Below are 27,557 nucleotides of genomic sequence, written 5' to 3'. Positions count from 1 at the left end.
TCGGGCAGGCAGCCTGGCGCGGGCGCGGGGCACACGGGCGCGGGGACTGCAAGCGCCGCGCCGTCCGCCCTATGAGCGCGATGCGGCGCCGCGCCACCCGCGGGCCCAGCCCGCCGCCTCCCCGGGCCCGGGTCCCGCCGCTGCCGCTGCTTCTGCTCGCGCTGGCCGCCCGTGGGGGCTGCGCCGCACCCGCGCCCCGAGCCGAGAACCTCAGCCTGGGAGTGGTGAGTGTGCGGCCGGGATGCGGGGCTCCCGCGGGCCGGGGAGACCCCATCGGGCCGCCTCGGTGCCTGCGGGAACTCGGACGCCCTGCACCCATTTCCTGGGCGGCAAGGCTGAGGCTGGGTCACAGGCTGTCTTACGCGCGCGCACCCGGGTCTGGGAAAGAGGCGGCGGGTCCCTCCCGGGCTCCGTGCGCTCGGAGCCCGCCGCAGTCGCCGGAGCCCGCGGAGGTTGGGGGCTCACCTGGCCCCAGCCCCGTTCCCGGCTCCGTGCAGCCCCAAAGGGGCCCCTGAGGCGGGTGGGACAGCAGTCGCAGCCGCCCAGAGCAGGGCGGTCCCGAGTGCGTTCCCAGTGGGAGTGGCGGGGGGGAGGGGTGCGCGCCCACAACCGAGAAAAAGACAGGGCTGCTGAGTGTGGGCGCCCCGGAAAGTCGGTGGTTTCGAGTTTGCTCCGTTGAGATGTTGAAGATGTTGGGGAGCAAGGGAGCCGGCCTCCCAGCCCCCCACTGGGCACGGGTCTTGGCCCTAGTCCCTGTCCCCTTCCACCCCCAGGGTGGCCGGCCTTGCCTTGCCACCCTTGTCCCTGTCCTGAGCCTGGTGGAGTCCCCCCTCCCATTCCCAGGCTCGGATGTCGCCGTCCCGCCTTCTCCTGCGCCCCTCCCTCAGTATCAGCTGTCCCACTGGCTTGGAAACCATACTGGGGACTGCGCAGTGGCTTCTTCCCGCAACCCCTCCCCCGTTCAGCCCGCCAGGCTTGGAGTCCCCTGTTCGGGACCTGGAAGATTTAGATCAGACTTTATGGGTCTCACCACCCCCGGGCCCCGCGAGGCCAGGCGAGGGCGAGAGCAGGGCGGTGGGTTAAGCAGATTACTTCTGAGGCTTCCGCCCCTGCAGTTGCCCTCACTTGCACAGATGAAGGGACAGGGCCGGGGACCTTGGCTCCCTGCCCCCGCCCCCGGCCCACGGCAGTCTCCTAAAGGGGTGCGATAAGGCTCCTCTCCCAGGCCGGTGGCATTCTCGAGCTCCAGGTGGCTTTCAGGCCAGTGCAGGCATTTGGGCGGCATCCGCAGCCCCGTGGTTGGCAGGACTCGGCCACAGTTTCTGGATGAGAAACAGGCTGGGCCACCCCCGCCCAGCTGCCGCAACCCCTGCAGCCGCCTGGGGGGGAACAACCACAGTCCCTGCTGTCTGCATCCAGGCGCCAGAGGGTCCCCAGAGCCGCTTCCTCCCAGCCAAACTGCTCTGAAATTGGAGTGCCTTTACCCACCTCCTCCGGGCCCTGGGGTGTCCTGGATGCCCTCCTGGGGCGCATGCTCTGAGGGCATCAAGTCTCTAGGTCTGGGCTGGGTGGTAGTAGAACCAGGCTCCCACCTTCCAGCTGTGAGGGGCCCCACGGGAGGGTTCCTGGGGGTCAGGCCCGCACAGTCAGGACGTGGAGCTCCGGGCCCAGCCAAGTTCGTGTATCACACCCAGTGCCGTTCTGAAGTTTCTCGCCGCCCACCCAGAGGAAGCGGGTCAGGTCCACACTCCTGCTCCTGGCTCGCACCTCCATGCCTCCTCCTCTCCCTGCTCCCCTGGGTTCCCCGGCACCCGGGGCACTGGGCAGGGGACGTGGCTCCCCAGCCTGGAGCCGCAGAGACAGCAGGGCCCTGGTATCCGACCCGGCGCGTAAAGAGCAGAGGATGCTGCCCCCCCCAGGGAGACCCCCCCACCCCCCCCCCCCCCCCCCCCCCACGGAAGGCTGGGGCCCCTCCAGCCTGAGTGAGAGAAACCTTCCTGCCTCCTGCCCCCGACTTGTGGGCCGAGGGCGGTCTCTGGTGGCCTTCGGGGGAATGACACCTCAGCGCATCAGACCCGGAGGTGCAGGAAGGCTGGGAGACCAGCAGGGATTTGCGGGGAGGAGGGAGGACTCCTCTCCACCCCGCTCTGCAGGCTGCCCCCAGGGGCCCACTGACTCTGGATATTCGGGTCTAGGGCTGCCAGTGAGGAGAAGGGCCCCTTTGTAAGTGTGACCCAGCTTCTGCCAGACAGAGCCGTGCCCAGCGGGTCTCTTGTGCGCTGGCTGTCCCCGGGAGGGGGCTCGCCAGCCCAGCCCGCCCGAGCCTCAGAGAACAAAGCAGCGGATTGAGGCCTGCCTCGCCGTCCAACGGTGGGCTTTCGGCCTCGGCGGAGCGGGACAAAAGAGCCCCGTGCCCTCCTGGGGTTGTCGACTGAGCCGCAAGTCCTTCTGGGCCCGTTTTCATTATTTTATTTCTGAGTAGGTAATACCCACAGCAAAATATTCAGGTCGTACAGAAGGGTCTGCAGGGGCCGTTGTCTCCCTCATTTCCTGAGGATCCTTCCAGAGGTTGTCTGGGCACGTAAAAGGGCATGGGGACCTCGGTCCCTTATTGCTACGGATGACAGCCTGCTGTCCACTGCTGTGTGCCCTGCTGGTTTCACTTCCCAGTCTAGCCTGGAGAACCGGCTGTATGGGAACCTCTAGGTCCTCCCGGTTCTTTCTGCCCACCCGTCGCATTTCACTGCACGGATGTCACATCCGTTAGCCAGACCCCCGCACGGACGTGCAGGCTGTTCCTAATATTGCGCCATAGCCAGGAGCTGCCAGGACGCCCGCTTACTGCGACGTGAGTATGTGAGGGACCCAGCCCTGGGGGAGCCCAGGTGACAGGCATGCACGTAATGTATCGTATGTTGGCAGATATGCCACCGTCCTCTAAAGTTTGTTCTCAGGTTTCTATCTCAGCAACAAAGTCTGTGAGCTCTTGTGCCTTGTACCACGCATGTCGGCAGGTCTTTTGATCTCTGACACCCAGACGGTGACAGTGGTTTGTGGCTGAGAGTATGTGCAGGTGGCCGGGAATAAGCAGCGCCCTCAGCGGCCCAGGGGGCTGGGCAGGGGCTGGAGCATCTGTGAGCACATATCCCCCTCCCGGGGGTAGGGAGGGGGGTGGCGGGGGTGACCGTCACCCTGGCCTCAGCCAGTCGCCTCTGGGTCGCCGCTGCTCAGTGCCAGCACCCCAGCAAGCCTCTGGCACCTCGGTGCACTCAGGACCCGTATCAGACCTGGCTTGGGGCCAGGAACATCTCTCTTGGCTGCAGTCAGGGAACCCAACCAAGGGGACCAGGGATGATCTCACTGAGCCGGCAAGAGGGGAGCCTCGGCTCCCAGTTCCCCTCCCAGAGCTTGAATTTAAATGTGACGGTCCTAGGACCCAGCTGGGCCCCTCCCCGACCCTGGAGGCACGTTGTCAACAAGTGAGTTCATTTCCCAGACACTCATGGCCTTGGGGGTCTGGATGACTGAGAAGTCTCTGTGGTGCTTTCGCGGGGGCCTGTAGCGGGGGCCTGTGGCGTGGGCAGGACCACACTGGCCGCCTGTGGTCTGAGCCCCGGGACTGTGGATACTGACTAAACAGGCTGGCGACCAGCCTGGCAGCTGAGGGAATGTCGTTGCTCTTTCAAGGGGCTCTGGGACCAGCCTCTGGCTGTGGATCCCAGGCTGCTGCTAACAGCCTGGGATCTGAGTGGTGGGCCTCAGTCTCCTCGTCTGTAAAGCGGGGCCATGAGAACGGGGCAGTGGGGACGTTCCCTGGGTGATGCCCCTGAATCTCTCACCACAGCGTCTGCAGGAAGTAAGCTGCCTTCGTGTTCTGAGGAGGGGGTGCCGGCACGGGGACAAGGGCTTGAGGGCTCACCGGGGTCCTGCCTGACCCAGTGCCTTCCTGGGGGTTTCCGAGGGTGCTTTGCGTGCATGTGGTTTTTGCCTCTCGGTTAATGGTGGCTCGGAGCTTCCAGTGAGATGCTGTGGGTGCAGGGCCTGTGCTGAGCACGGGAGGGGTGACGGGTGCGTCTGTCACACGCTAGCCGACAGCCTGCTGTGTCCCCCCCAGGCACTGTCCAGCTCTCGGGACGGATGGACAGTGGCCTGGGCAGGATGCGGAGCCCACTTCCCGCCTTTACCTGGCCCGCCTGCCCACTCCTCCATGCTCTCTTCCCTCTGTGTCCCAGTCCTACTCGTTCCTTTCTGCTCCCTGAACTTCCAAGGCTGGTTCCTGCCACAGGGCCTTTGCACTAGCTGTTCCCGCTGCCAAGAATTCTCACCTCGGCTCATCATCTGGCCAGCTCCTTCTCATCCTTCAGGTGCCACCCCCCCCGAGCACCCATTTAAGGAGCCCCTCCACCCTGTCTCACTTCCCCTCATAGCACAGCGGTCCTGGGAAGAGGCCCTGAAGCCAGATAGCCTGGGTTCCCCTCCCAGCTCTGCACTGTCTGGCTGTGTGGCCGTGGGCAAGTGTCCTGACCTCTCTGCACCTCAGTTTCCTCATCTGTAAAATGGTCATAATAATAGCACCCACCTATAAGATCATTTCAGTAGTTCTCTATTGAGCGCCTACTGTGTGCCAAGCGTGAACTGAACCCCACAGACCCCTGTTCTCACAGCTTTCCCCTGTGGGTGCTGTGAGTAATTGAGCAGCGCTCAATAATCGTTGGCCATTAGGATCACTTATCATTTATCATCTGTGACACATATCACGTGTTTATCTTTGGCTTCCCGCACGAGACTGTCCCTCCTGGGTAGACAGCAGGACGGTGTCTCCCCAGATCTTCCCTGTCCCCCCAGCACCTGGCACAGGGATCCCTCGGTGAGGGTGTCGGATGGATGGGTGGACCGTCAGAGGGGGTTCTGGGAGCATCCCCCTGGGGAAGATGCTGGGGTGAGGGGTCATCCCAACCGCCGGCAGCCCCTGGAGGAAGACCCACCCTGCCGGGGGGCCACCAACTCCTTTCTCTCTGGGTCTTTAGCGCCCGGACGGCCAAGCGGGTCAGACACAGTCTTGAGCCAGAGCTGCGCCCTGTGACCGCGAGCCATTTCCGCAGCTGCACGTGGAGGTGATGGTGACACCGCCCTCGTGGGTGCTGAGGAATGAGTGGGTGAAGGTGCAGAGCCAGCGGCACGCAGTGGGTGCTGAAGGGTCTGTTATTATTTGGGTCTGGGGGTGGGTGCTCTAAAGCCACTGCCCGCCCACCTCCGCTTCCCCAATGCTGTGACGGTGTCTGCACTGCCCCGGGCCTCCATTTCCTCAACTGTGCCGTGGCGCTAATGACACCCGCTCTCCATACCCCCTACAGACGAGGCTGGCGGAGTCCAGTTAGAGATGGAGGGCGAAGGGGGGCGCCGACAGTTCAGCCGTCCGTCCCCACCGTCCCGGCCAGACACAGGCCCCTCACGGGGCATCGGCGAGCCGACAGGCGTCCCGGGGTCCCGGCTGGCTTCGCTCCAGTCCTGCTCCCACTGCCAGCACGTCCGGCGAGCCCTCGTTTCCCCACCTGTAAGTGGGGAGAGCAGTGGCCAGGCCTGGGGCTATGGGAAGGACCTGCGGGGGCACTGCACACAGTAGGCACTTCTTGTTTACCGGCGCCGTAAAGCACAGCACAGCGCGGCCTTGCCTCGCCCACGGGTCCGCCCGTCTGCGGAAGGCTGGTTGCTGCGCCCCCTGGGAGCCAGCAGCGAGGCCGCGGGTGCCTGCGCGTGGCGGCTCACCTGCTGGGCCGAGGGGCCGCCAAGACGTGAACGCGAGGCCGCTCCGTGGCGGCGATGGCCCGCTTGCCTGTGACTTTGCTGAGGTCAGGAGGGAGTTTTGTGGTGTGTGCGTTAAACATCGTTAAACATCGTCAGCGCTGTGAACAAATGCACGTTGTGTCAACCAGCGATAAACGACGCAGAGAAAAACAAGACCAGGCGGGGGCTGGGCGGGGGGGACGGGAAAGCCACGGGAGGGATGGTAGGTGACTGCATTCGCGGGAGGGGCCGGCGCCCCACTTCCTGCCAGTGCCTTGGGCAGGACGCCCACCTCTCTGGGCCTCAGTTTCCCCATCTGCAGTAATGGCTCAGCTCACGGGGGTCCTTGCGGGGAGGAGGGTGAGAGCATGTCCTTGTCTGTCAGGGATTCTCGAGGGCGGGGCGGCCCCTGCGGGTTTGGGGCTCCCCTCGCTCCCCCCTCCCCCCCCTCAGCCTTCTGGAAAGTTCACCTTCCGCCCACACAGCCTCGTTGCCCTGGAGACACGGTCACCGTGGTGACAGTGAAGGGAGGACCAGTGGATGAGCACAGGAGGGGGCTGGCCCAGGCGACCCACAGGCTCTGTAAGGTATTGGGGGGCGAGGGGCAGGGCTGGGGACACCTGGGGGGCAGAGGTCTGGGCCCCCACCCCAGGGGCCGTCCTGACGCAGGCACCACTGTGGTGGGTGCAGGGATCGGGGCTGCATGGGCTCCAGGGGCAGCCGAGGCGGGGCTTTTGTCAGCCTTTGCCCCATGCAAGGACCCCGGCCCTGAGGACGGCTTCTCAGCCTGGTTCCTCTGTGATCTTCCAACGTGTACGTACTACCAGGAAAAAACATGAAACCCCGGCCCTTTGGGAATTTGCTTGTCTCCCCTGAAGAGTGGGACGAGCTGGCAGGTCGAGAGGGAGAGAGGAAGAGAGAGGGAAAGGGGCTGTCTGAGACGCCCCCTCCCTCCCAGGGCTCACGGGCTGACTGTTCCTTCCCAGCAGGGATGGGGGCTTCTTGTTGCGGACGCTTGTGTTTCCACTGAAGGCGAGAGAACAGGATGGCTCAGGGCTGAGCTAGGGTCCCCATGGGCTCTTCAGGCTCCCCGGTCCATGCAGCGTCCCCCCAGCAAACCCACCAGGGGCTCGTCCTGTTGTCAGACACCTCCTGAGGATTTCCCCCAGCAAGCTGTCCAGGAATCGACACAGAAGCCCCCCACCACTGGGGGGGGCCCCGGGGAGGAGGTGGGCCGGGGGTGTGAAGAGAGGGGACTGGCTTTGTGACGGGGGAGGGAGCTGCACTGGGGCCAGGTGGGATGTCTGAGCCCAAGCCTGCGGGGAAAGGGGGGGGGGGGAGCCCCTCCCTCCCGCCAGCCGCTCAGATCTGGTCCCATTCTTGTGGGAATGGGCTGCGCGCTGCAGTGCCCAGGGCCCGGGCAGGGCCCTGCTGGCCGTGGTCAGAGCGGTGCTTGTCCCAGGCCGGCACAGGCCCTCCGCTCTGCCCTCGTGCTGCAAGCTGACACAGAGCCAGCCACTCAGACCTGCGGCTAAAACCTCCCGCTTTTCAACGTTAGCAAACATTTCCAAGCCACCTGAAGTGCTCTTGAGGCCTGAAGCCCAAAGCTGCGCGTGGCCTTCTGGCCAGGCTGCCCAGCAGCAGAGGGCACAGCCCCTCCGTGAACCCCGTGGAGCCCCGCGAGGGCTGGGGGCAGGGGTCTGCTGCGGTCAGAAGGGGACAGCCGGGAGGCGGGCGGTGCTCCCAGGGGGTGTCAGCCCCCGCCCACCCACAGCGACTGGCCTGGGTGGGGAAAGGCACTGGCCTGGGTGGACCATTACCTGGGAAGGAGAGTGGGGACGGCGTGCTCACCCAGCATCGTGAACGGTCTGAGGAAGCTCCAGAGGGACTCCGCGTGGTACTGGACGCCCCCAGGCTCTGTAGCTCAGTCCTGCCATCTTGACAAAGAGCTGCAAGATGTGTGTGTGTGTTTTCTGACTTTCAGAAAGAAAACGGCAGAATCAAAACCTTAAAATACATGGAAAACTTTCCCCCAAAATGTGTAGCCACAAATACACATTTCTTAAAATGATTTTTATTGGAGTATATTTGATTTACAGTGTCGTGTTAGTTTCTGTTAGTACAGCAAAGTGGATACAAATACACGTCTGTAACCTGGAATGCTCTCTTGGGCATCTCCAGGGCCCAGATAGTGATTAGCCAGGGGACCCAGTAAATCCTGTTGCCGGCTGACGGGATGCATTTAAATGTGTTTGAAGTGACGTGAAGGGTGGTCCTCCTGAAAGAAGGGTGCTCAGGGGTGGCAGAGGCCTCAGTGCCACAGAGGGCAGAGCCCAGGGTCAGGGGTGAGCCTGTCCGGCCCCCGTGCTCCCCTCGTCTGAGCACAGGATGTCGGTCAGGGGTGAGCCTGTCCGGCCCCCGTGCTCCCCTCGTCTGAGCACAGGATGTCGGTGTGGGGTGTCAACTGGGAGCGTCCTTTGCTTGCTCTTCACTGTCCTGCCTGGGCCTAAGAGGGACCCCCAGACCTGAGGGGGGTCTCCCGGGTCCCCCAGTTCTGCGCATTCTGGGGGCTTCCTTCAGGAGTTGAGGAGGAGGTAAAGGAACAGGGAGACCCCAGCAAGGACTCAGTGTTTCCTGAAAAGGAGGGAATCCAGCTAGTCTGCTGCAGGTGTATGCAAATTATATGCAAATCATTGAGGACCCTTCTGGTCAGTTGCGTTCCCTGGGAATTCCAGGAGGATAGACCCCCTCCCACTGGGCCCCTTGTGGGGGCAGATCCCCGGGGCGGGGAGTCCTCAGGCAGGGGCTGCAAACTTGCAAGCTTCTGGGGGCCCTGCAGGTAGCATAAATGAATCAAGGATTTTTTAAATGTCCACCAAAAAAAAAAAAATAGACCTGCATATCGGTGCATTTCTTGAAGCCTGGTCTGGGAGGGGTGGAGCTCAGAGAGTCTCCAAAACCCTGCCTTCCACCCACCTGTGGGTCCTCCGGAAGCTGGCCGATGAGCCCACCCCCGGCACTGCGTCCATATGGCTGAGTGCTTTTTTTTTTTATCCTTTAGGACATTTTTTTTTTTTTTTTAACTGCGTTGGGTCTTTGTTGCTGCACACGGGCTGTCTCTAGTTGTAGCGAGGGGGGCTACTCTTCGCTGCGGTGCACGGGCCTCTCACTGCAGTGGCCTCTCGTTGCAGAGCATGGACGGGCTCTAGGCGTGCGGGCTTCAGTAGTTGTGGCACGTGGGCTCAGTAGTTGTGGCTCGCAGGCTCAGTAGTTGTGGCGCACGGGCTTAGTTGCTCCGCGGCATGTGGGATCTTCCCGGACCAGGACTCGAACCCATGTCCCCTGCATTGGCAGGCGGATTCTCAACCACTGAGCCACCAGGAAAGCCGGCTGAGTGCTTTTTATGGGATTGTCACACAGCTTGGGGCGTGGGCATGAACACCGTGTGGCAGTTGAAGAAACAGAAGCCCCCCAGGAGGTCCCCACGGATGGCATTGGTGCCTCCCTGTCCCCTGGCCCCCCACAGATGGTAAAGGGGTTCTATGTGTGTCCGTGGTAAAAAGGGTTGCCCCCCATTCCTGCTTCCTGTTTGGCTCAGAGGACCCCCACTGGGGCACTTTGCTACAGAGCTGTCTGCTGACAACATGCACTTTATATGGAGGGTACCTGTGTCAGGGCTGATGTGAGCATTTCCACGTTCTAACTCTTTATATCCTCACATCCATAGGCGAGGAAACAGCCCAGAGGGGATATGACTTGCCTCAGTTGCACAGTGAGGAGGGGGCTGGGTGGGATTTGCACCCAGGCAGCCTCGCTCCAGAGTCTGGGCTCTTAACTACTGTGCACATGCAGCTCATAACCAGATTCCTAAAACCAGATTCTGAGCCCATTGCCCTTCTCAGCGTGGGTTTCAGACCTTGGGTCCTAAACTGCTGCCTCACAAGCCAGCTCAGGGCCTGAATTTGGCACTCATGATGTTAAATAACCTTTTAAAAATTTCACTTTCCTAAGTGTCCCCTGGGCATTTTGCTGCCTCAGGAGGAGTGAGGTGGGGCAGGCTGCCATGAGCAGTCGCACAGGTTGTGCACTGCTCAAGCCCACCCATCTAAGGGCCATCGAGTTTATTAAGACACTTAGGCAAGGAAGGAGCATGAGACCCCCTGTGGGCTACTGGGCAGGGGCTGGAGTGTTGATCTGGGCTAGGAGAGGCCTGCCCCTCCCCGCAGTGATGGCCCCAGGCAGGCGGCTCTTCTGTGGGGCTGAGCCCCCCACCTCCACCCCTCACTGTACTCTCTGCCCGCAGGAGTGGCTGAGCAGGTTCGGCTACCTGCCCCCAGCAGACCCGGAAACGGGGCAGCTGCAGACACCAGAGGAGCTGTCCAAGGCCATCGTGGCCATGCAGCGGTTCGGAGGCCTGGAGGCCACTGGCGTCCTGGGTCAGTTCTCAGGGTGCAGGGGGAGATGGGTGAGCTGAGCCCAGTTCCTCCTAACTGCCCCCTCCAGCCTGCCCTGCTGTCCTGGGATGGGAGGGAGGATTCCCGCCACATGGGAACCCTCCGTCATCCCCCTCCCCGTCCCCCTGGCCGTGGGCACAGCAGGGGGTGAGTGTGTACCAGCCGCACCCAGACCCCCTTTCCACACTTTCAGTGGGGTCTCAAACTCCATGCCACGGGCCAGGCAGGCCAACTGTCGGAGTGAGGTCTGGCCACCCACACCCCAGTTGAGTCGCCCCATTGGGGTGCCAGGCCTGTGCTGTTGAAACTGCCCGCTTTCCAAGAGAAACTAGAAATCTGGGGGGTTTATGTGAGCACCCCACTTTTTACATTTTGGCCACAAATTCCAATTTTGTAAAGACTCTTCGAAGGGCCAGCTGATCAGAACATGTCTGTCCCCAGGCCTCTCAGGAGTAGACACGTGTGTCACACACAGAGCCGGTCAGGTGTGTGTCCCGTGAGATGCAGGGGACATTGGCCAACGGTCCGAGTTGGGGCCATGCCCCCTCCGACTGCTCAGGGCCCTGCCGTACATTAGTAAATGCTTGGAAAGCCCCCCATCCTGGTCTGTGGACGTACCCCTGGCAGGGGGGCCCGACACAGCTGGAGGCCTGGGCCTCGTCCCCCCAGACCCGGTGCAGGGAGCGAGGGGGACGGGACCGGCGTCGGTGCCAGCTCTCGGGGGGCTGCTGGGAATCCCAGGTCGGGGGTGAGCGTGCGCTGGGCCTGACCCCCGCCCGCCCGTCCGCCCTGCAGATGAGGCCACCCTGGCGCTGATGAGAACCCCGCGCTGTTCCCTCCCTGACCTCCCAGCTGCAGCCCCGGCTCAAAGGAGGCGCCAGGCTCCGGCCCCGACCAAGTGGGGCAGGAGGAACCTGTCATGGAGGTGGGCGGGCGGGGCTCCACCTGGCCTGGCCTTTCGGGGGTCTGGGTGGGCGGGGCTCCACCTGGCCTGGCCTTTCGGGGGTCTGGGTGTCGGGGTGGGGGGGACGGCCAACATGAGCACCCACAGACCGGGACTTAAGAGACAGGAATTTATCCTCTCGGTTCTGGAGGCCAGAAATCCGAGATCCAGGGGCCCCAGGTCCCTTGGAGGCTGTGAGGGAGAATCCGGCCCGGCCCCTGTCCAGGCACTGCCAGCAGCCCTGGGCCCGTGGCTCTGCTCCCTGCTTCCATCTTCACGTGTCCTCCTTCCGTGTCTGTGTCCCCTTCTGTCTGTTGTGAGGACACTCACTGGATTTAGGGGCCGCCCTAATCCGGGATGCACTCGTCTCCATCCTCGCCCCAGTTACGTCTGCAAACCCTATTTCCAAATAAGGGCCCCGGTGTGCCCCCCCCAACCCTCCCGGGGCAAGTTGTTCCAGGGAGCGCACTCCAGCCTGGGGCGGGGGCACTGGGCCTGTCCCCGCGACCGACCCGGCGACCGACCCAGCTCTGACCCCGCCTGCCCCAGGGTCCGCACGTTCCCGCGGGACTCGCCCCTGGGCCGCGACACGGTACGCGCGCTCATGCACTACGCGCTCAAAGTCTGGAGCGACCTCACGCCCCTGAACTTCCACGAGGTGGCCGGCAGTGCCGCCGACATCCAGATCGACTTCTCCACAGCTGACCACAACGACCGCTACCCTTTCGACGGCCCCGGCGGCGCGGTGGCCCACGCCTTCTTCCCGGGCGACCACCACACCGCAGGGGACACCCACTTTGACGACGACGAGGCCTGGACGTTCCGCTCCTCAGGTGCGTCCAGGCTGGGGTGGCCCCGGGGACCCCACATAACCCCCGGCCCCTGGCGGAGCCCACGATGGTGTAGGGGGCCACGCCAGCCCCCCAGGAAGAGGCAACCGCTACGGCTCCCCTGCCTAAAGCCGTGGGCACCCGTCCAGCTCGGGAGGGCAGCTCTGCGTCCTCCTCCAGGCTGACCTCACCAGCCGTCTCTGGCACGGGCAACCCACCTGGCGGACCCGGGCTGGGCTCGCAGGCCTGGGACGTGACTCCGTGAGCCAGGCTTGTCCTCGCCCTGGTCCAGCTCCCAAGAGGGAGTGCAAGCTTGTAAGGCCTCTGCAGGCCTAGGCACGCCATCACTTCTGCTAAGTCCCGTTGTCCAAAGGAGTCGCAGGCCCCTAGCTTCAAGGTGGGATGAGGGGCAGAGCCGCGTGGCACAGGCTGTGGGTACGGGCGGGGAAGACGGGGACCTTGCGGGGTGAGTCTGTATACCAGGCTGGGGAGCCCATCCCAGCTGGAGGAGCCAGAAGTGGCCCCGTAGAACCTGTGGGTTTTATGCCTTGATGGGAGCCCAGGCCCGTCCTATGGGGCCTGGAGAATCTATTCAGTGCTGTGGGGTTGAGGGAGCTTACAGTGACCCCTATAACTTGGGATCCTGATGGCCAGCAAGGCCTGAAATATTTACCATGTGGCCTGTACAGAATAGTTTGCCAACTTTACTGTGAGGGGCACGTGGTAGATGAGGGGGACGAAGAGACCCCCAGGGCCCGAGAGGCCCCTGTGAACTCCACAGGGCCTCCTAGGAAGCAGACAAGCCCTGAGTGACTCCACAGGACCCGTCTGTCCAGGACCGGGGCCTCCTCTGTAACCAGCCTGGGGGACTCATCTCACCCCACCCCACGGGTCCCGTCCCCGGGGCCCCGCAGGAGCTGGCGGTGCCTCCCTGGGCTCACTGGCTCCTGTGTCCCCAGATGCCCACGGCATGGACCTGTTCGCAGTGGCTGTCCACGAGTTTGGCCACGCCATCGGGCTGAGCCACGTGGCGGCCACACGCTCCATCATGCAGCCGTACTACCAGGGCCCGGTGGGCGACCCGCTGCGCTACGGGCTCCCCTATGAGGACAGGGTGCGCGTCTGGCAGCTGTACGGTGAGTCCTCCCCCCAGAGCCGTCACGGGTCGCCCGGGGATGGGGACAGCAGTGCCGGGGACCCCCAGAGCACAGAACCCCACGGAAGAGGGCTGGTTCTGTCTTGTTCACTGCGTGCTCAGCATCTGGGACCGCCTGGCACACGCTGGCTGCCCCGCAGTGTGTGTGGAATGAATAAGCAGGTGAGTTGTGTCGCCAGGGGTCCCTAGGACCTGGGGCCCCGCTGCCCTTTCCACGGAGCTCATCTCAGAGCCCCGGGCAAGATCCCACGTCCAATCCCCAGACGGTTTCAGGTTGTGACAGCTGACATTGATGGCGACCCAGGGCCCACGCAAAGCACTTACATGTATTAAGTCATCCAGTCTTTACAACCTGTGAAGTAGGTTCCACGTCCCCACTGAGAGATGGGAGCGCTGAGCCAGGACGGACCCAGGGCCAGCTCCGGGGCCCCCTCTGCTGGGGACACATCAGGCAATGTGGCAGAAGGAGGTCTGTCCTGGGAGCTGCAAGAGCAAGGCGGGGGTGATGAACCCTCCCCCAGTCACCCCCCTTCTCCACGCTGGTCTCCCTAACCCCACCCCAGTCTGCGCCTACCCACAGCGGCCAGAGCAGCCCTCTTAAAGCCCGGGATCGAGTGCCTCACCACGGAGGCCAGCCTCCCTCATTCCACGTTGCAGCCTCTCCCCTCCGCCTGGACCCCCCCACCGCTTCACTGTTGCCCCAGCGCTTACCACCCTCTGACATCTGTGGACGTTTTTTATTGTAGTAAAATTTACGATTTTTACCCTTTTAAAGCAAACTATTCAATGACATTTGGTACATTCACAATGTTGTCCATCCACCGTTTCTCTCCACTTCCAGAATGTTCTCATCCCGCCCCCCGCCATCCCACCTCACCCATTAGCAGTCACTTCCCATCCACTCCCCAGCCCCCGGCAAACACTCGTCACTTTTCTGTCTCTCTGGATTTGCCTCTTGTGGACATTCCACATAAATGGAATCATACAGTGTGTGGCCTTTTGTGTCTGGCTGCGTTCGCTTAGCATGTGTGTTCCAGGGTCATCCCCGCCATGGCATGCATCAGTAATTCATTCCTGTTGACAGCTGAAGAATTTTGTTTATCCATTCTTCCGTTGGTGGACATTTGGGTTGTTTCCACCTTTTGGCCATTATGAATAATGCTGCTGTGCACAATCACGTACAGCTTTGTGTTTGAACACCTGTTTTCTGTTACTTTGGGTCTGTACGCAGGAGTGGAGCTGGGGGGCGGGGGGGGGGATATAAACACGCCTTTAAGTCAGTGAGGCACCTGTGCCTTCTCACGCATCACGATGCTCTGGCTCCGGGGACGGGAGTCCCCCCTGTCCTGCTCGCCGCCACAGCCCGGCGCTCGGCTCGGTCAACACGCAGTGCCACCCACCCGATGGCCTCGGCTCCGTCCTGGCGGCTCCAGGAAGGGTGGTGGGGTCTGCAGGGAGGCGGGTGTGCTGGGCCCGATGCAGCCTCCTTGTCTCCACAGGCGTGCGGGAGTCCGTGTCCCCAACGGCACAGCCGGACACCCCGGAGCCCGAGGAGCCGCCCCTCCTGCCGGAGCCCCCTGACGATCGCTCTAGCAGCCCGTAAGCCGTGGGCCCCTCGTCTCCACTCTGCAGCCGGCACAGCCCCCAGCAGCGGCTCAGAGTTCGGAGCTCGTGGCTCTTCTGGGCCAGCTGAGCCCTGAGTGACAGTTAGTTTCTTTTCTTATGGACGGACAGTGGAGGGGAGCCCTGCTCACCCCAGCCCAGAACCGTGCAGAGGCATTGACTTTCAAACGTGCGATTTCCTCTCACCCTTCGTCCCAGTCAGTCATCGACGGCTGCGTAACAAGCAGCCCTGCCTCATGGCATGAAACCACCACTATATCATTGGGCGCGTGGGTTCTGTGGGTCAGGAACTTGGACAGGGCACAGTCGGGGGTCGGGGGTCGGCTCCACGGTGTTGGGAACATCTGCTGGGGGCTGGAATCGTCTGGGGGCATCTTGACTCAGGTCTGGTGCCTGGGCTGGGCTGACTCGAAGGCTGGGCTCAGCTGGGCACCATCTGTGTCCCGTGCCGGAGGCTGGATTCCTAGAGAGGCTGTCCCAAGGGAGCATCCGGAGGGCTGGCAGTGCTGGAGGCCCCGCAGCAGCTGTCTGCCTTTTAAGGCCCAGCCTTGGCTTCGTCTAACCCTGTGGTGAAAGCGGTCAGAGCCCGCCTACTCTCACCCCCCACCCCCAGTGGAACAAGTGCCACAGAATCTGCAGGGGGGCGTCCCCGTCCACCCCTCCCACCTTTGCCCTCACAGCCTGGCATGCCTCCTTGCCACCTTCACCCTCACACAAAACACTAAACACAGAAATACAAACAGAAATCTGTGTATTTAGGCTTCCGTGGTTTGGTTTGTTTTGAGGTTTGGTTTTCCAAACGTGGGATGTTTTTATGCTTTTCTCACTCAGCTGTATGTGGTGAATTTCCACTGAGGTCAACAGATGTTGCTCTAACTTGTGTTATTATTGTTCTTCATTGCACTTATTTATTGAATAAGTAACACCTGCCAGCGGTACACGATTCCGGAGGCACAAAAAGCGCTCACAGTGAGAAGTTAGTCCTCACCGCTGACCTAGCGGTCCCCTCCCTGCGGCAAACATTTGTGCGTGTGCGTGTCCTTCCAGAGAGACTCCACACGTGTATAGAAAGCCAAGCGTGTAGATGTACACGCGTGAACCCAGTGGGATGTCTCCTACGCTGCTCTGTGCCTCGGCTCTGGCCCCAGGGCCCGTGGAGGCCTCTGAGCTGAGCTGCCCTGCGGTACGCGTGTGCCCTGCCCTGTTTTCAAGTCCTGGATCGGTGGGCGTTTAAGTTCCTGACCTTCTGTCGTCACAAATGATGTTGCTGTGAGTCCTGTCCGTGGACAGAGCTCCAGACTCAGAATCGGGGTCCCGGCACGCACGCTCAGCGTTTCTGTAGAAAGTGCCCGGCTGGCTTCTCGATGCTTTGCTGGCGGCGTTGAGAGCGCCTGCTCGTCCAAGCGCTCCCTGACGCTCGCTCAGGGATCCACCTTCCAACCTGCACAGCGAGCATGGGGCTCAGTTTCACCTGCTTTTCTCTCTTGACTAAACTGCTGTGGTCGCTGGACCTGCAGGCGGTGATGCGGGCGTGCAGGGTCCTTCGGGGATGCTTGTCCCCGTGGCCTTGCCCAGCCCAGCTCCCCGGGGCAGCTCGGAGTGGGGCTGCCTCCCAGCCCGGCCCTCTCTCTGCCCCCAGGCCCAGGAAGGATGTGCCCCACAGATGCAGCGCCCACTTTGACGCCGTGGCCCAGATCCGAGGCGAGGCCTTCTTCTTCAAAGGTAACCCCCTCGGGGTCCAGCGGCCGGCGGGCAGAAGAGCAGACCCCACTCTGGGCCCCAGGCCGGCCACCTGCAGCCCCACCCCCTGTGTCCCCCCAGGCAAGTACTTCTGGCGGCTGACCCGGGACCGGCACCTGGTGTCGCTGCAGCCGGCACAGGTGCACCGCTTCTGGCGGGGCCTGCCTCTGCACCTGGACAGCGTGGATGCCGTGTACGAGCGCACCAGTGACCACAAGATCGTCTTCTTCAAAGGTGGGCGCCCCCCCATCTGGGTGCCTGCCGGGCATCGCTGACCGGGGCCGCAGCCCGCGCTCCCCAGGACCCCCGAAGCTCGCGTCCACGCGGGAGGCCGGTCCTGTGCTTTGCTCTGCGGGCCCGAAGCTCGCGTCCACGTGGGAGGCCGGTCCTGTGCTTTGCTCTGCGGGCCCGGAGCTCAGAGCAGAGAGTATCCCATTCATCTGTGCACTCAGCCGATTTGTAGTTATTGAGCACCTGCTATGTGCTCTGCACTGTGGTAGGCCCCGCAGGCACACAGTGGGCAAGACACGAAAATCCCTGCCCTCATTCTGGGGCGGGGGACACACAATAAGCACCTGCAAGTAACGCGGGAGTTAATTTCAGACAGACCCGAGGGAACGGGTACCAGGCAGAGGGAGCTGCCAGTGCCAAGGCCCTGAGGCAGGAACAACCTTGCTGATTGAAAGAACCTGGAAGAGGGTGATGAGGCTGGATCAGAGTGAAGGGTGAGGAGGCGGGGGTGGGAAGTGCAGGTCGACGCCCGAGGGGCCGTGGGAAGGAGCTGGATTTAGTCTAAGAGCAGGGGGAAACTGCTCTCCCGTCTCAGTCCAGGGTGACAGGTCCACTGGAGGAGGGGTGTCACTTCACCCTCAACAGCCCCGCTCCCGGGCTGGGCTGGGGAGGTGGTTCCTGCTCTTGGGCAGCATGCTGTCTCTCTGGGGAGAAGGCAAGGTGCCCCGCCTGCAGCAGGAGACTGAGCCCGGCCAATTCTGTGGGCGCTTCGGGGGCTGTGAGCCTTCCTCAGCCTCACGCACTGCTGTATGTACGTGCAGCTGTGTTTTGGGGGTGCAGGGTCTGTAGGTCCCCGGAGTGAAGCCACCCTGCTGCCCTGACCCAGGCTGTCCAGCCTGGCCTCCCTTGTGTGGTGCCCGGGCTCGACCCCTCCACACTCACCCTGGCGCGCCCCCTGACAGTGGAATCACCGTCTCCCAGGCTGGATGTCAAGGGCCGGCCACAGTCATGGTGGGGGGGGGCCTGTCTGGCATCTTCTAAGTAACTTGGATTATTTCTTAACATTTAAAAATCGGGAGATCCCCATGAGAAACCACAGCTCCAGACTTGAAATATGAGACAGTGTGGGCACTTGGGGCCTGTGCACTTGCCTGGCAGTGTCAGCTGGAGTAGGTCGGGCTGCCCTGTCAACGTCACCCCACGTGTGTGCCCACTCAGAGGAAAGCCTCACAGCCCTTCTCGTTGTGATTGCGCAGGGCCCTGTCTGCAGCTGTGCCGTCGTTTCCTTCCGTTGTTGCCAGTCTCTGACAGATGATTTTTTAGAAATTATTGTTAATTGTGGTAAAAAAAAAAAACACACACACAATGTAAAAGTTACCTTCTTAACCATTTTTAAGTGTACAGTTCAGGGGCGTTAAGTACTTTCACACTGTGTGCAACCATCACCACCGTCCATCTCTAAAGCTTTTTCATCTTGTAAAGTTGAAATTCTGTCCCCATGAAACACTAACTCCCCCTCCCCCTCCTCCAACCCCCGGCACCCACCATCCTGCTTTCTGTCTCTATGGATTTGTCTGCTCTAGGGACCTCATATAGTGGAACCACACAGGATTTGTCTTTTTGTGACGGGCTTATTTCACTGAGCATAATGTCCTCAAGGTTCATCCACGTTGTAGCAGGTGTCAGAATTCCCTTCCTTTTTTAAGGCTGAGTAGTGTTCCATTGTGTGGATGGACCACATTTTATCATCTGTCGATGGACACTTGGGTTGCTTCCACCTCTTAGCTATTGTGAATAATGCTGCTGTAGACATGGGTGTACAGGTAGCTCTTTGAGAACTTGCTTTCAATTCCTTTGTGTATATACCCAGGGGTGCGGTTACTGGATCCTGCACTATTTCTATGTTTAATTTTTTGAGGAACTGCCAAACTTTTTTCCACAGCAGCTGCTCCCATTTTACAGTCCCACCAGCGGTGCCCAATTCCTCGCATCCTCACCTATGCTTGCTGTTTTCTGGGGGTGGGTTTGATCGTGCCCATCCTAGTGGGCGTGCGGTGGTGTCTCATTATGGTTTTGACATGCCTTTCCCTGATGACTAGTGACGTTGAGCATCTTCTCATGTGCTTACTGACCATTTGAATATCTTCCTTGGAGAAATGTCTGTTCCAGTCCTTTGTCCAGCCAAAGATTTTTTTTAATGTTTTGCTTCTTTTTCATTTGTTTCATTTGTTTCTTTTTTCATTTGTTGTTTTGTTTTGTTTTGTTTTGTTGGCCACACCTTGCAGCTTGCAGGGTGAAAGCACAGAGTCCTAACCACTGGACCGCCAGGGAATGCCCTCATTTGTTTTCTAAATAACAGGGTTTGATTTGTTGCTAAACCCGGGTGGGAGTGGGGGACACAACAACACACACCCAATTTTAATTCCCACCTTCTGCGGCAGAGCAGCTAAGGAAGTTTCCAGAGCACACAGTCAAGGATATACCCAACAAGGATCTTAATCACACCATCTTCCAAAAGCTTTACATGCAGATTTGAAGTTCTTGGTGATTTCTCAACCTCTGCTTCTGTGTAAGCTGACAAGGCAGCACGCGTGCAGGTCCGGTGGGCCTTGGCCCAGTGCCCTTCCTGCCCAGCCCGCCTCACGGCAGAAGCGGACAAGGCCCCGCTGACCAAAGTGGCTTCTCGGGGTGGGGGTGGGGGGTCTTGCCCCCGTCTGTGATGTGGCCGCCTCATCCGGGCCCGCGTCCCCAGGCTGCTGGCACGTGTGGGACCCCTGCCGGGAGCACCGCAGGCGCTCAGTGAACCCTCCTGGGAGTTACACCGTGGGCACTGGGCATCGGGGTGTCCGTGTGCGGGAGGGGCAAGGGCTGGGGCCCCCGCCCGGCGCGCTGGGCGAACCCGGGCCCACGGCTCTTTCTCTCGCCCCCAGGAGACAGATACTGGGTGTTTAAGGACAATAACGTAGAGGAAGGATACCCGCGGCCCATCTCGGACTTCGGCCTCCCGCCGGGCGGCGTCGATGCTGCCTTCTCCTGGGCCCACAATGACAAGACTTATTTCTTTAAGGACCAGCTGTACTGGCGCTACGATGAGCACACACGGCGCATGGACCCTGGCCACCCCGCCCAGAGCCCCCCGTGGAGGGGCGTCCCCAGCACACTCGACGCTGCCATGCGCTGGTCCGATGGTGAGCCGGGCGCCGGGGGAGGGGCGAGTCCGGGGCTGCCTCGGCCTCCACACCTGGGGAGCGGGGACCCAGGGGCACATGCGTGCGTCTGCCCCGCCCCCCGTGCCGCGGACACCACCCGCCCCCGGAGGGGCCCCTGGGTCGTCCCCTCTGGCGCTTGTTCACCTATCCCCTCTTCCCTTCCTCGCCCCCGTCACCCCTCCAGCCATAGCAGCCTCGCCTCCTGCTGTCTCACACACACACACACACACACACACACACACATATACACACACCCCAGGGCCTTTGCACCTGCCATGCGTCCCCCACCCAACACTTTCCCCACCGGGTTCAGGCCTCCGCCCAAACGTCATTGCAGCGCCCCCTGGCTGCAGTGCGAAGTACACCACCCTCCCACAGGGGCAGCTCCACCCGTACGGGAAGTTTCGTTGGTTCTATTTGCACAGCCATGTCCCCAGTACCTAGAACAGCCTGGCACATAGTAGGCCCGCAGTAAATACATAGTAGGGGAAAAGCAGAGGTCATCTCATCCATCCCCCTGCCTCCAGGCGGCTCCTTGAGCTTTCCCAGGCCTGTAATGCTCTGAGTGCCCACAGATGGGCTCCCCGGAGGCTGAGACCAAGACTCTGGCTCTCACCTGAGACACTCTACGCCCGTCCTCCCTACTGGCCCCGCAGCTCTCTGCATCCCGTCCTCCCGCTGTGTAGACCGAATCCCGCATGCTGCAGCGGCCGGAGCTCAGCTGCCTGCCCTCTTCTCCCCCAGGTGCCGCCTACTTCTTCCGCGGCACGGAGTACTGGAAGGTGCTGGACGGCGAGCTGGAGGTGGCGCCCGGGTGCCCGCAGTCCACGGCCCGGGACTGGCTAGTCTGCAGAGCCCCGCCCGCTGACCCCAAGGGCGCAGACGGAGAGGCCGGGGCCCACGCCCGGCCGGGGCAGCGCGACCACAGCCGCTCAGAGGACGCCTACGAGGTCTGCTCCTGCACCTCCATCGCCGCCCCAGCACCACGGGCTGCGGACCCACTGCTGGCCGCGCTGCTGAGCTTCCTGTGGACAGCGGCCCGGGCCCTGGCGCTATGACATTCGGCGCTGGCCTGCGACAGGACAGAAGGGACCACGGCCCAGAGCCACAAAGTGCAAGGACTGATGCCCGCCCCTCCAGCGCCTGAGCCAAGCGTCCCTGCAGAGAGGACCCCGCCTTGCAGATGGGGACGGCGCCACCAGCCCCCGGGCCGAGGCCACCGGGTGCAGCCTCCCCGGCTCGGCAGAGGCCAGCAGAGGGCGCTGCTCCCCGGGCGCGGATGCAGGGGGAGCGCCCGCCTGGCCTGCCTGCCCTCTGCCAGCTGGGGAGACTGCGTCACGTCCCGGCCGGATCGGGGCCGGGAGCCGTCCTTTCAGCGAGCGAGTGACTGAATCTCACGGAGACTGACCGAGGAGCCAGGGGTAGGCAGGGCTGGGGGCGATACATCAGGTCCGCAGGCCCTGGCAAGAGCAGCCCGGAGGCCCACGGGCACCCCCTCCCCATCACCTGCTGCAAAGCCGCCCCTGGTGCTTCCGCCCGCCCGTGGGGCTTCCTCTCCCGGTCCCAGTGGGCCTGCCGGCTGCCTTGACCAGGGCAGCCGCCTCCACGGGCGAGCCCCCAAGCTGGGGCCGTGGTGGGCTTCCCTTGTGACGCGTTTCAGACAAACACGATCTCTTCCTGCTTTGTAACGGCTCAGGCTCGGCTCCCTGACGCGCCCAGGCGGTCCGAGCGTGGGCGTCCTCCGGGGCCTCGAGGGGCTCTGCAGCCCTGGCCCCAGACCACCTGCACTCTGGGGTGGGGGGCCTCCAGGAAGGCCTGTGCAGTGGTCACCAACACCTTCCTGCCCAGCGCCTCCTTCACAACTCCATGACCCCTGGGTCATTACACCCATTTCACAGATGGACAAGCTGAGGCCCAGCTCAGGGAAACGAGCCTCCTGCCCGCAGGCAGGGGTTGGGCCGAGTCAGGTCTCAGGACCTGGGGTTCTGGCACGTTCACCCAACCCTCCCTGATGGACGGAGTGCCTACCTGCACGTGCAGGTACTGCTCTCAGTGTGGAACGTGCAGAACGAGACAAGGTCTTGGGTGAGGCACCTGGGACGCTGTCTGCCACCCCGAATGCCCTGGAGGGCCTCCCAACAGGAAGTGCAGGGAGGTGCCTGCATCCCATTGCTCCTTCTGCCCCGGCCTCCAAGGCCAGGATGGCAGCCACTGCCCTCCCACCTGGAGGGGCAAGGCATGGGAGCTGGACCCCCTTCACCCGGGAGGGCGACCTTTCCCAGAAGCCCTGGCTGCCTGCCCACTCCCCCTGGCAGGGAGTGGTTGATCAGTGCTTCTCCTGGGGGTGCGTGGACATGGGGGTGGGACGGTCCTTGCCCATCCCGGTCGCGGCCTTAGATAACCCCAAAGGTAGGGTCACCTGGGTTGAGAACCTCTGGTGTAGAGGAATCACCACGCCTCCCTGGGGCTGGGGGAGGTGAACACCTGCAGCAAACATGGTGTCGGTTAGGAAGAGGAGAGTAGGTGAGGTGAGCATCAGGCCATAAGGGGGTGCGAAGAGCCCCTGCAGGGGCCGCTTCAGAGCAGGGGTTCTCCAGGCGGGGAGCCCAGCCAGCAGTATCGGCCTCGCCCAGAGCCGGTAGAAATGCAGATTCTCGGGCCTGGCCCTACCTGCTGATCAGAAGGCTGGGGGTGGGGCTGGCCATGGGTTACCCGCCCCCCATTCTGTAAGTGTGACACACGGGGAAGTTTGTGAACAGCTGCTTTCCAGGGGGCTCCAGAAAGGCGGCCCTGAACAGGGGAATGAGCAGAAACAAAGGGAGGAGAAGGAGTTGGTTGTGCAGCGATCAGAGGGAAGAGGCCGGCCGGGGTGGAGGGACGGGGGGGAGGGCAGGTGCACACGTCCTGGGGTGCAATGGGCCTGCTCCAGCAGAAGACCCTGCATCCTCGAGATTTTCCAGGAGGAGAGCGGGACGAGCAAGGCCAGCCCACGTGGGGGATTGTAGGCTGCTCGAAGGCACTGGGACTCATTCCCTGCATCGTGGGAAGTCATCACCCCCCCGCCCCGCTCTAGGGTGAGGCAGAAACATTCGCACTTTCAGAAGAGAGCTCAGGCTCCTGCAGCTGCACACCTCCACCCCTACCTGATGCCCAGGTAGCAGAGGCAGGCTCAGGGCCCATCCCGGGATGAGTGGATGCCATGCCAGGCAGGCAGTCTCCAGGCCAGGCCCCATGCTCACTGAGCCAGGCCAGGCCCCATCTCACATCCGTCTGTCCGCCATCTGGTCCCTGGACCCAGGAAGGGCCTCCGCCCATCCGACCACACCAGATGGACTAAAGGTCCCTCCTGGGGGAACAGGCTACCTCTGCTCATCAAGGACGCCCCCCCGTGGTCCCACTTCATCCTCCAGCAGCCTGCGGGGGGGCGGGGGGGGCAGTCCTAGGCCCTCATGATAGGGGCCCCAGGTCCCCTGGGCACACAGCCCGTGGGTCAGAGCCGGCAGTGGACCGGGTCTACAAGAACCCAGGCTCTCTCATGGTGGGTGGTGGTCTTACTCTTGTGTTAAAGCCAAAGACCATTTTATAAAACGTTCCCACTAATTCTGTCTCACATGAAGTAAACGGTAGACACAGAAGTGGTGCATCTCTGTGTTCAGTCCTAAAGGACAAATTAGCAGTAAAAGTAGTAGCAACAACACCTGCTCCCACCAGGGGCTGCAAACCAGGGGTCTGGGCACTGAACAAATCCATGGAAATACTTGGCTTGAGCCCATCTTTTTATAAATACACGTGCTTTTACATTTTGAAATAGTCTCATATGTACAGAGAAGATGCAGGTAGGGTACAAGACTTTTTTTTTTTTCTTACCTAAATTATTTGGGAGCACACTGACGACCCCGGACACTTTTCTGTGTATTTCCTGCAAACTAGGACTTTCTCTCAAGTCTCTGTAAAATCAAGAAATAATAGGACACATCAGACCCCACTTGGTTTCTGAGTTTGTCCCAGCAACATCTTTTATTGACAGGACCCAACCCAGCATCACACTCAGCTGTCCCGAGGTTTTATGCTCCCTGAGCCTTGGTTTTCTCTTGACCTCCATGACCTTGGCCCTCGTGAAGGTCACGGGCTGGCTGTCCTGTAGACTGTTCCTCAATGCCAGCGGCCTCAAGTGTCCCTATGGTTCAATTCCGGTTCTGCATCTCTGGTAGTAATGTCACAGAATGATATTATGCTCACATAAAATTTTCAATCTTAGGTGAGTCACTATTTAAACACCTGGAGCTTTCATGTAAAATTTTGGGTTTTCAGTCAAAAGTCTCTATTTTCACCCCAAGCTGTGCTGGCCCTACTTGGAGGAGCTGTGGATCCCCCAGGGAGCCTGCAGCCATGGTGACAGACCCAGAGAGATCCCTCAGGAGGAGATCAGAGGGCTCACACCACACCGGTGAGAGCCCAGACCCCAGGCGAGGTCCGCCGTGGAGGCCCAGGTGCTGGCTGAGCTCGGCGTGACTGGGCCTTGCAGACAAGCACTCACATGCCTGTGTGCGTGGGTGTCAAGTATACAAAACGCGTCTGCACAAGGGACCCCTGGGACCAGAAGGTCTCTGCTCTAGCTCCCATTTTACAGGTGGGGAAACTGAGGCTCTGGTCTTGGCTCAGGCTGTCATAACAAAAGCCACAGTGCAGGCTTAAACAGCAGTTATTTATTTCTCACAGTCTTGGAGGCTGGACGTCCAAGACCACGGTGATGGCAGATTGGGTTCCTGGTGAGAGCCTGCTTCCAGGCTTGCAGACGGCACCTTCTGGCCGTGTGCTCACATGGCAGAGACAGAAAGTCTGGTCTCTTCTTCTTATAGGGACACTAAGCCCATCGTGAGGGCCCCACCCTCATGACCTCATCTCAGCTTATCACCTCCCAAGGTCTCATTTCCAAGTACCATCACGTTGGGGGTTAGAGCTTCAACATACGACCTTCGGGGGGGACACAAACATTCAACCTGTAACACACAGGGAGAGGGGCCCCCAGCACAGCAGCTGCCCCTCGGATGGGACCGAGGCCAGACCCAGATTCCAGCCACACCTCATCCCCTCCTGCCACTTTTCCTAGGAGCAAATTATGGGAGGTTAGGAGGCTCTGGGTGACTCACCCTGAAGAGTAATCATGATGATACAGTTACTGGTACTGTTCTGCACTTCACAGACACAAGGGAGGGAATGTGCTTAGTTGCATTTTCCAGATGCGGAAACTGAGGCCTGGAGAGGAGCAGTGACTTGCTGAAGCTCGGGCGCTTAGTGGGTGGGGGAGCTGGGAGTGAACCCCTGATGGCCCTGCTCCGGGGGTCCTGCTCACAAGCTGTGTGGCCCTCCCTGGGTGGGGAGCGCGTGTGATTATGGGACAGCAGCGCGGGTGCCCCTCGTTGGAATCCCAAGGACGGGGAGCGGGTTTTCCTCCAGGGCTCTGGGGCCAGGCCAGCGCTGGGCCGGTGTCCTCCCGGCTCCCAGGAGTCCCTCGCGACTGTGCGCCCGTGGGCCTCCCACCCCAGCCGGGCATTGGGCCCCGCTGGCTCTGCAGCCCCTGCCCTCTCTGAGTGGACAAAGGGTGACAGGACCCCGGTGCGTCCGGAGAAACGAGAGGAAACCAAAGCAGATGGACCCCAGCTCAGCTGCCTGCTCCCCCGCCTCCGCAGGCACCGGGGAAGCTCGAGGCTACAGCAAGCACTCCCCTCGCCCTCTCCCGTTTCTGGGTTCTCACCCGGGGCCGTTGTGGACTTGCAGCCAGGTGGTGACCAGGGCCCTGTGGCAGTGATGCTGGCTGTCTCTGGAGCCCCCACCTGGCCTGGGCTTCCTTACCCGGCGGCGGCCAGTGCCAAGGGCAGGAGTCCCAGGGGGCTGAGCGGAAGCCACAGGTCACTTCTGCTGGTCTCAGGCCCGCTGGCCCCAAGGGAAGGGGACAGACCCCACCTCTCAGTGGGCGACAAGTGTCAGTCCACAGTCTGAGAAACCATGTGAGATCCAAGGACTTTTGCCCCTCTTGGAAAACTCAACTGGCCACACTGCTCCCCTTTGCATGGGAGAACCAAGGGCCTGAGCACCCCAGACCTGCTCCTCCGCAGGCGGACAGCAGGCCACCCCGTGGCTCAGGCGGGGACCTCATCACCCTGCTCTCTCCTCCCGCCCGGCTCATCAGCCCCTCTGACCCCCAGGCCAGCCGCCATCCGCTCTGCCTCTTCACGGCCCTCGGCATCCGCACTGGCCGCTCTCCCGTCTGTTCTCCACACGGCGACCACTGGACCCGTGGAAAGCTTCATCAGACCAGATCCTTCTGGTCTCCAAACCCTCCCGTGGATCCCCTGGCCTAGGGAGTGAGGGTGAGGGTACAAACCCCGTCCTTACCATGGCCTAGGTCTGGCCCCTCATCCCTGTCCTCCATCTCCCCTCCCCGACCTCACTCCAGCCACTCTGACCCAGCCCCTCCCAGACCACAGCTCCTGCCTCAGGGCCTTTGCACACGCAGGTGCCTCCAGTGTCACCTTTGCAGTAGTGCCTCTCTGACCACCTCCCTGGAATTGCAAACAGCCCTCCTTCCCCATAAACGCACCCACACCCCTTCCCTCCTTTATCTTCTCCATGGTACCCACTACCATCTGAACCACTCTACAGTCAGTTTATATACTCAGCTTGTATTTTGTCGGCTGTCTTTCCTCTCCACTAGAGTATAAAGATTTGGCCTATTTTGTTCAACGCCGTGGTTCTGGCTTACTAAATGTTTGTCGAGTGAACAAACGAATGACAGAACTGCTGCAGGTGGACCCAGGCCCCATGCTGGCGGCTGGGCCAGGCCTTCTTTTCCCTGTGCCATCTCAGGAGTCCCCTCTTCCTCCTGGCCCAGGAAGTGGCCTTTGGGAGGGCGGCCGCTCAATTCGGATGAAAACCAGGACTGTCCTGGATGGACCTGGACGACTGGCCCCTCGTTCTAGGCCAGACCAGGAGTGCAGCGCCTGACTCGGGGGTTGACTCCCTGGGACTGAAACACGCTCCACTCCCGGAGCCTCCCTCAATCATGACTCCCTCCTGGGGTCCGTGGTGTTTGAATCTCTCTCCGTCCAGTGTTGGTTTCAGAGGCGAGAGGTAAGCCTCTTGCGGTCAGCTATCGGGAGGCCCAGGGATGGGGCAGCAGAGGCCGCCCGGCTGACCGCGGAGAGCAACACGAGGACCTCGAATCAGCACCAGGCGAAGGCACGAGAAGCCGCCTGAGACGGAGCAGACTCAGACAGACGCAGCTCACCAGCCTCAAGGCCTCCTGGCCCTTCGTTTAGTGATAACACGTGAGACACGAACAAGGGATTCCTAAACAATGCGGCCACTCCCTGCCCAGCAGGGTCCTTGTCACAGAGACACGGGGGCACAGGACGCAAAGTGCTGACCAAGCCCACAGAGGACACGGGCGGGCCCCCGAGACAGACTGCCCTGTGGCATTTACCGTCAGACCCGTTTCACAATCGCGCCCAGGAACCAACGGGTAAATGTAAGACGGATGCTCTCCAGGGGCGGGAGTCCAGGTGGGTGCAGGTTGTGGGGAAAGTG

The 27,557-nt window shown here is 61.6% G+C and overlaps 1 protein-coding gene across 4 annotated transcripts; it reads left to right on the top strand.

Annotated features, from left to right (window-relative positions):
- MMP17 (matrix metallopeptidase 17) lies at positions 1 to 21,653 on the top strand. Of its 4 annotated transcripts, XM_036824096.1 has the most exons (12): positions 5,169 to 5,197; positions 5,355 to 5,554; positions 6,270 to 6,371; positions 10,088 to 10,220; positions 11,034 to 11,163; positions 11,731 to 12,014; positions 12,971 to 13,147; positions 14,667 to 14,766; positions 16,430 to 16,512; positions 16,612 to 16,764; positions 19,692 to 19,949; positions 20,715 to 21,653. In XM_036824096.1, exons 2-12 carry the CDS (start codon positions 5,381 to 5,383, stop codon positions 21,026 to 21,028), a joined length of 1,908 nt encoding a protein of 635 aa, XP_036679991.1. In that variant the 5' UTR covers positions 5,169 to 5,197; positions 5,355 to 5,380; the 3' UTR covers positions 21,029 to 21,653. The 4 variants fall into 4 exon arrangements, with proteins under 4 accessions (XP_036679992.1, XP_036679991.1, XP_036679993.1 ...); XM_036824097.1 differs by lacking the exons at positions 5,169 to 5,197; positions 5,355 to 5,554; positions 6,270 to 6,371 and adding an exon at positions 1 to 224; XM_036824098.1 differs by lacking the exons at positions 5,169 to 5,197; positions 5,355 to 5,554 and having other exon boundaries at positions 6,270 to 6,366.
- Positions 21,654 to 27,557: the final 5,904 nt, after the last annotated feature.

This window comes from Balaenoptera musculus, chromosome 14 (assembly GCF_009873245.2).
Source record: "Balaenoptera musculus isolate JJ_BM4_2016_0621 chromosome 14, mBalMus1.pri.v3, whole genome shotgun sequence".
In the NCBI taxonomy this organism is placed as follows: Eukaryota; Metazoa; Chordata; class Mammalia; order Artiodactyla; family Balaenopteridae; genus Balaenoptera; species Balaenoptera musculus.
This window is presented reverse-complemented; position numbering and strand designations above follow the sequence as displayed.

Coding starts and splice junctions, on each gene's coding strand:
- MMP17 (XM_036824096.1), top strand. CDS start 5,381: ATGGAGGGCGAAGGGGGGCGCCGACAGTTCAGCCGTCCGTCCCCACCG. Junction 16,513..16,611: donor CGAGGCCTTCTTCTTCAAAG/GTAACCCCCTCG, acceptor GTGTCCCCCCAG/GCAAGTACTTCTGGCGGCTG. Junction 19,950..20,714: donor TGCCATGCGCTGGTCCGATG/GTGAGCCGGGCG, acceptor CTTCTCCCCCAG/GTGCCGCCTACTTCTTCCGC.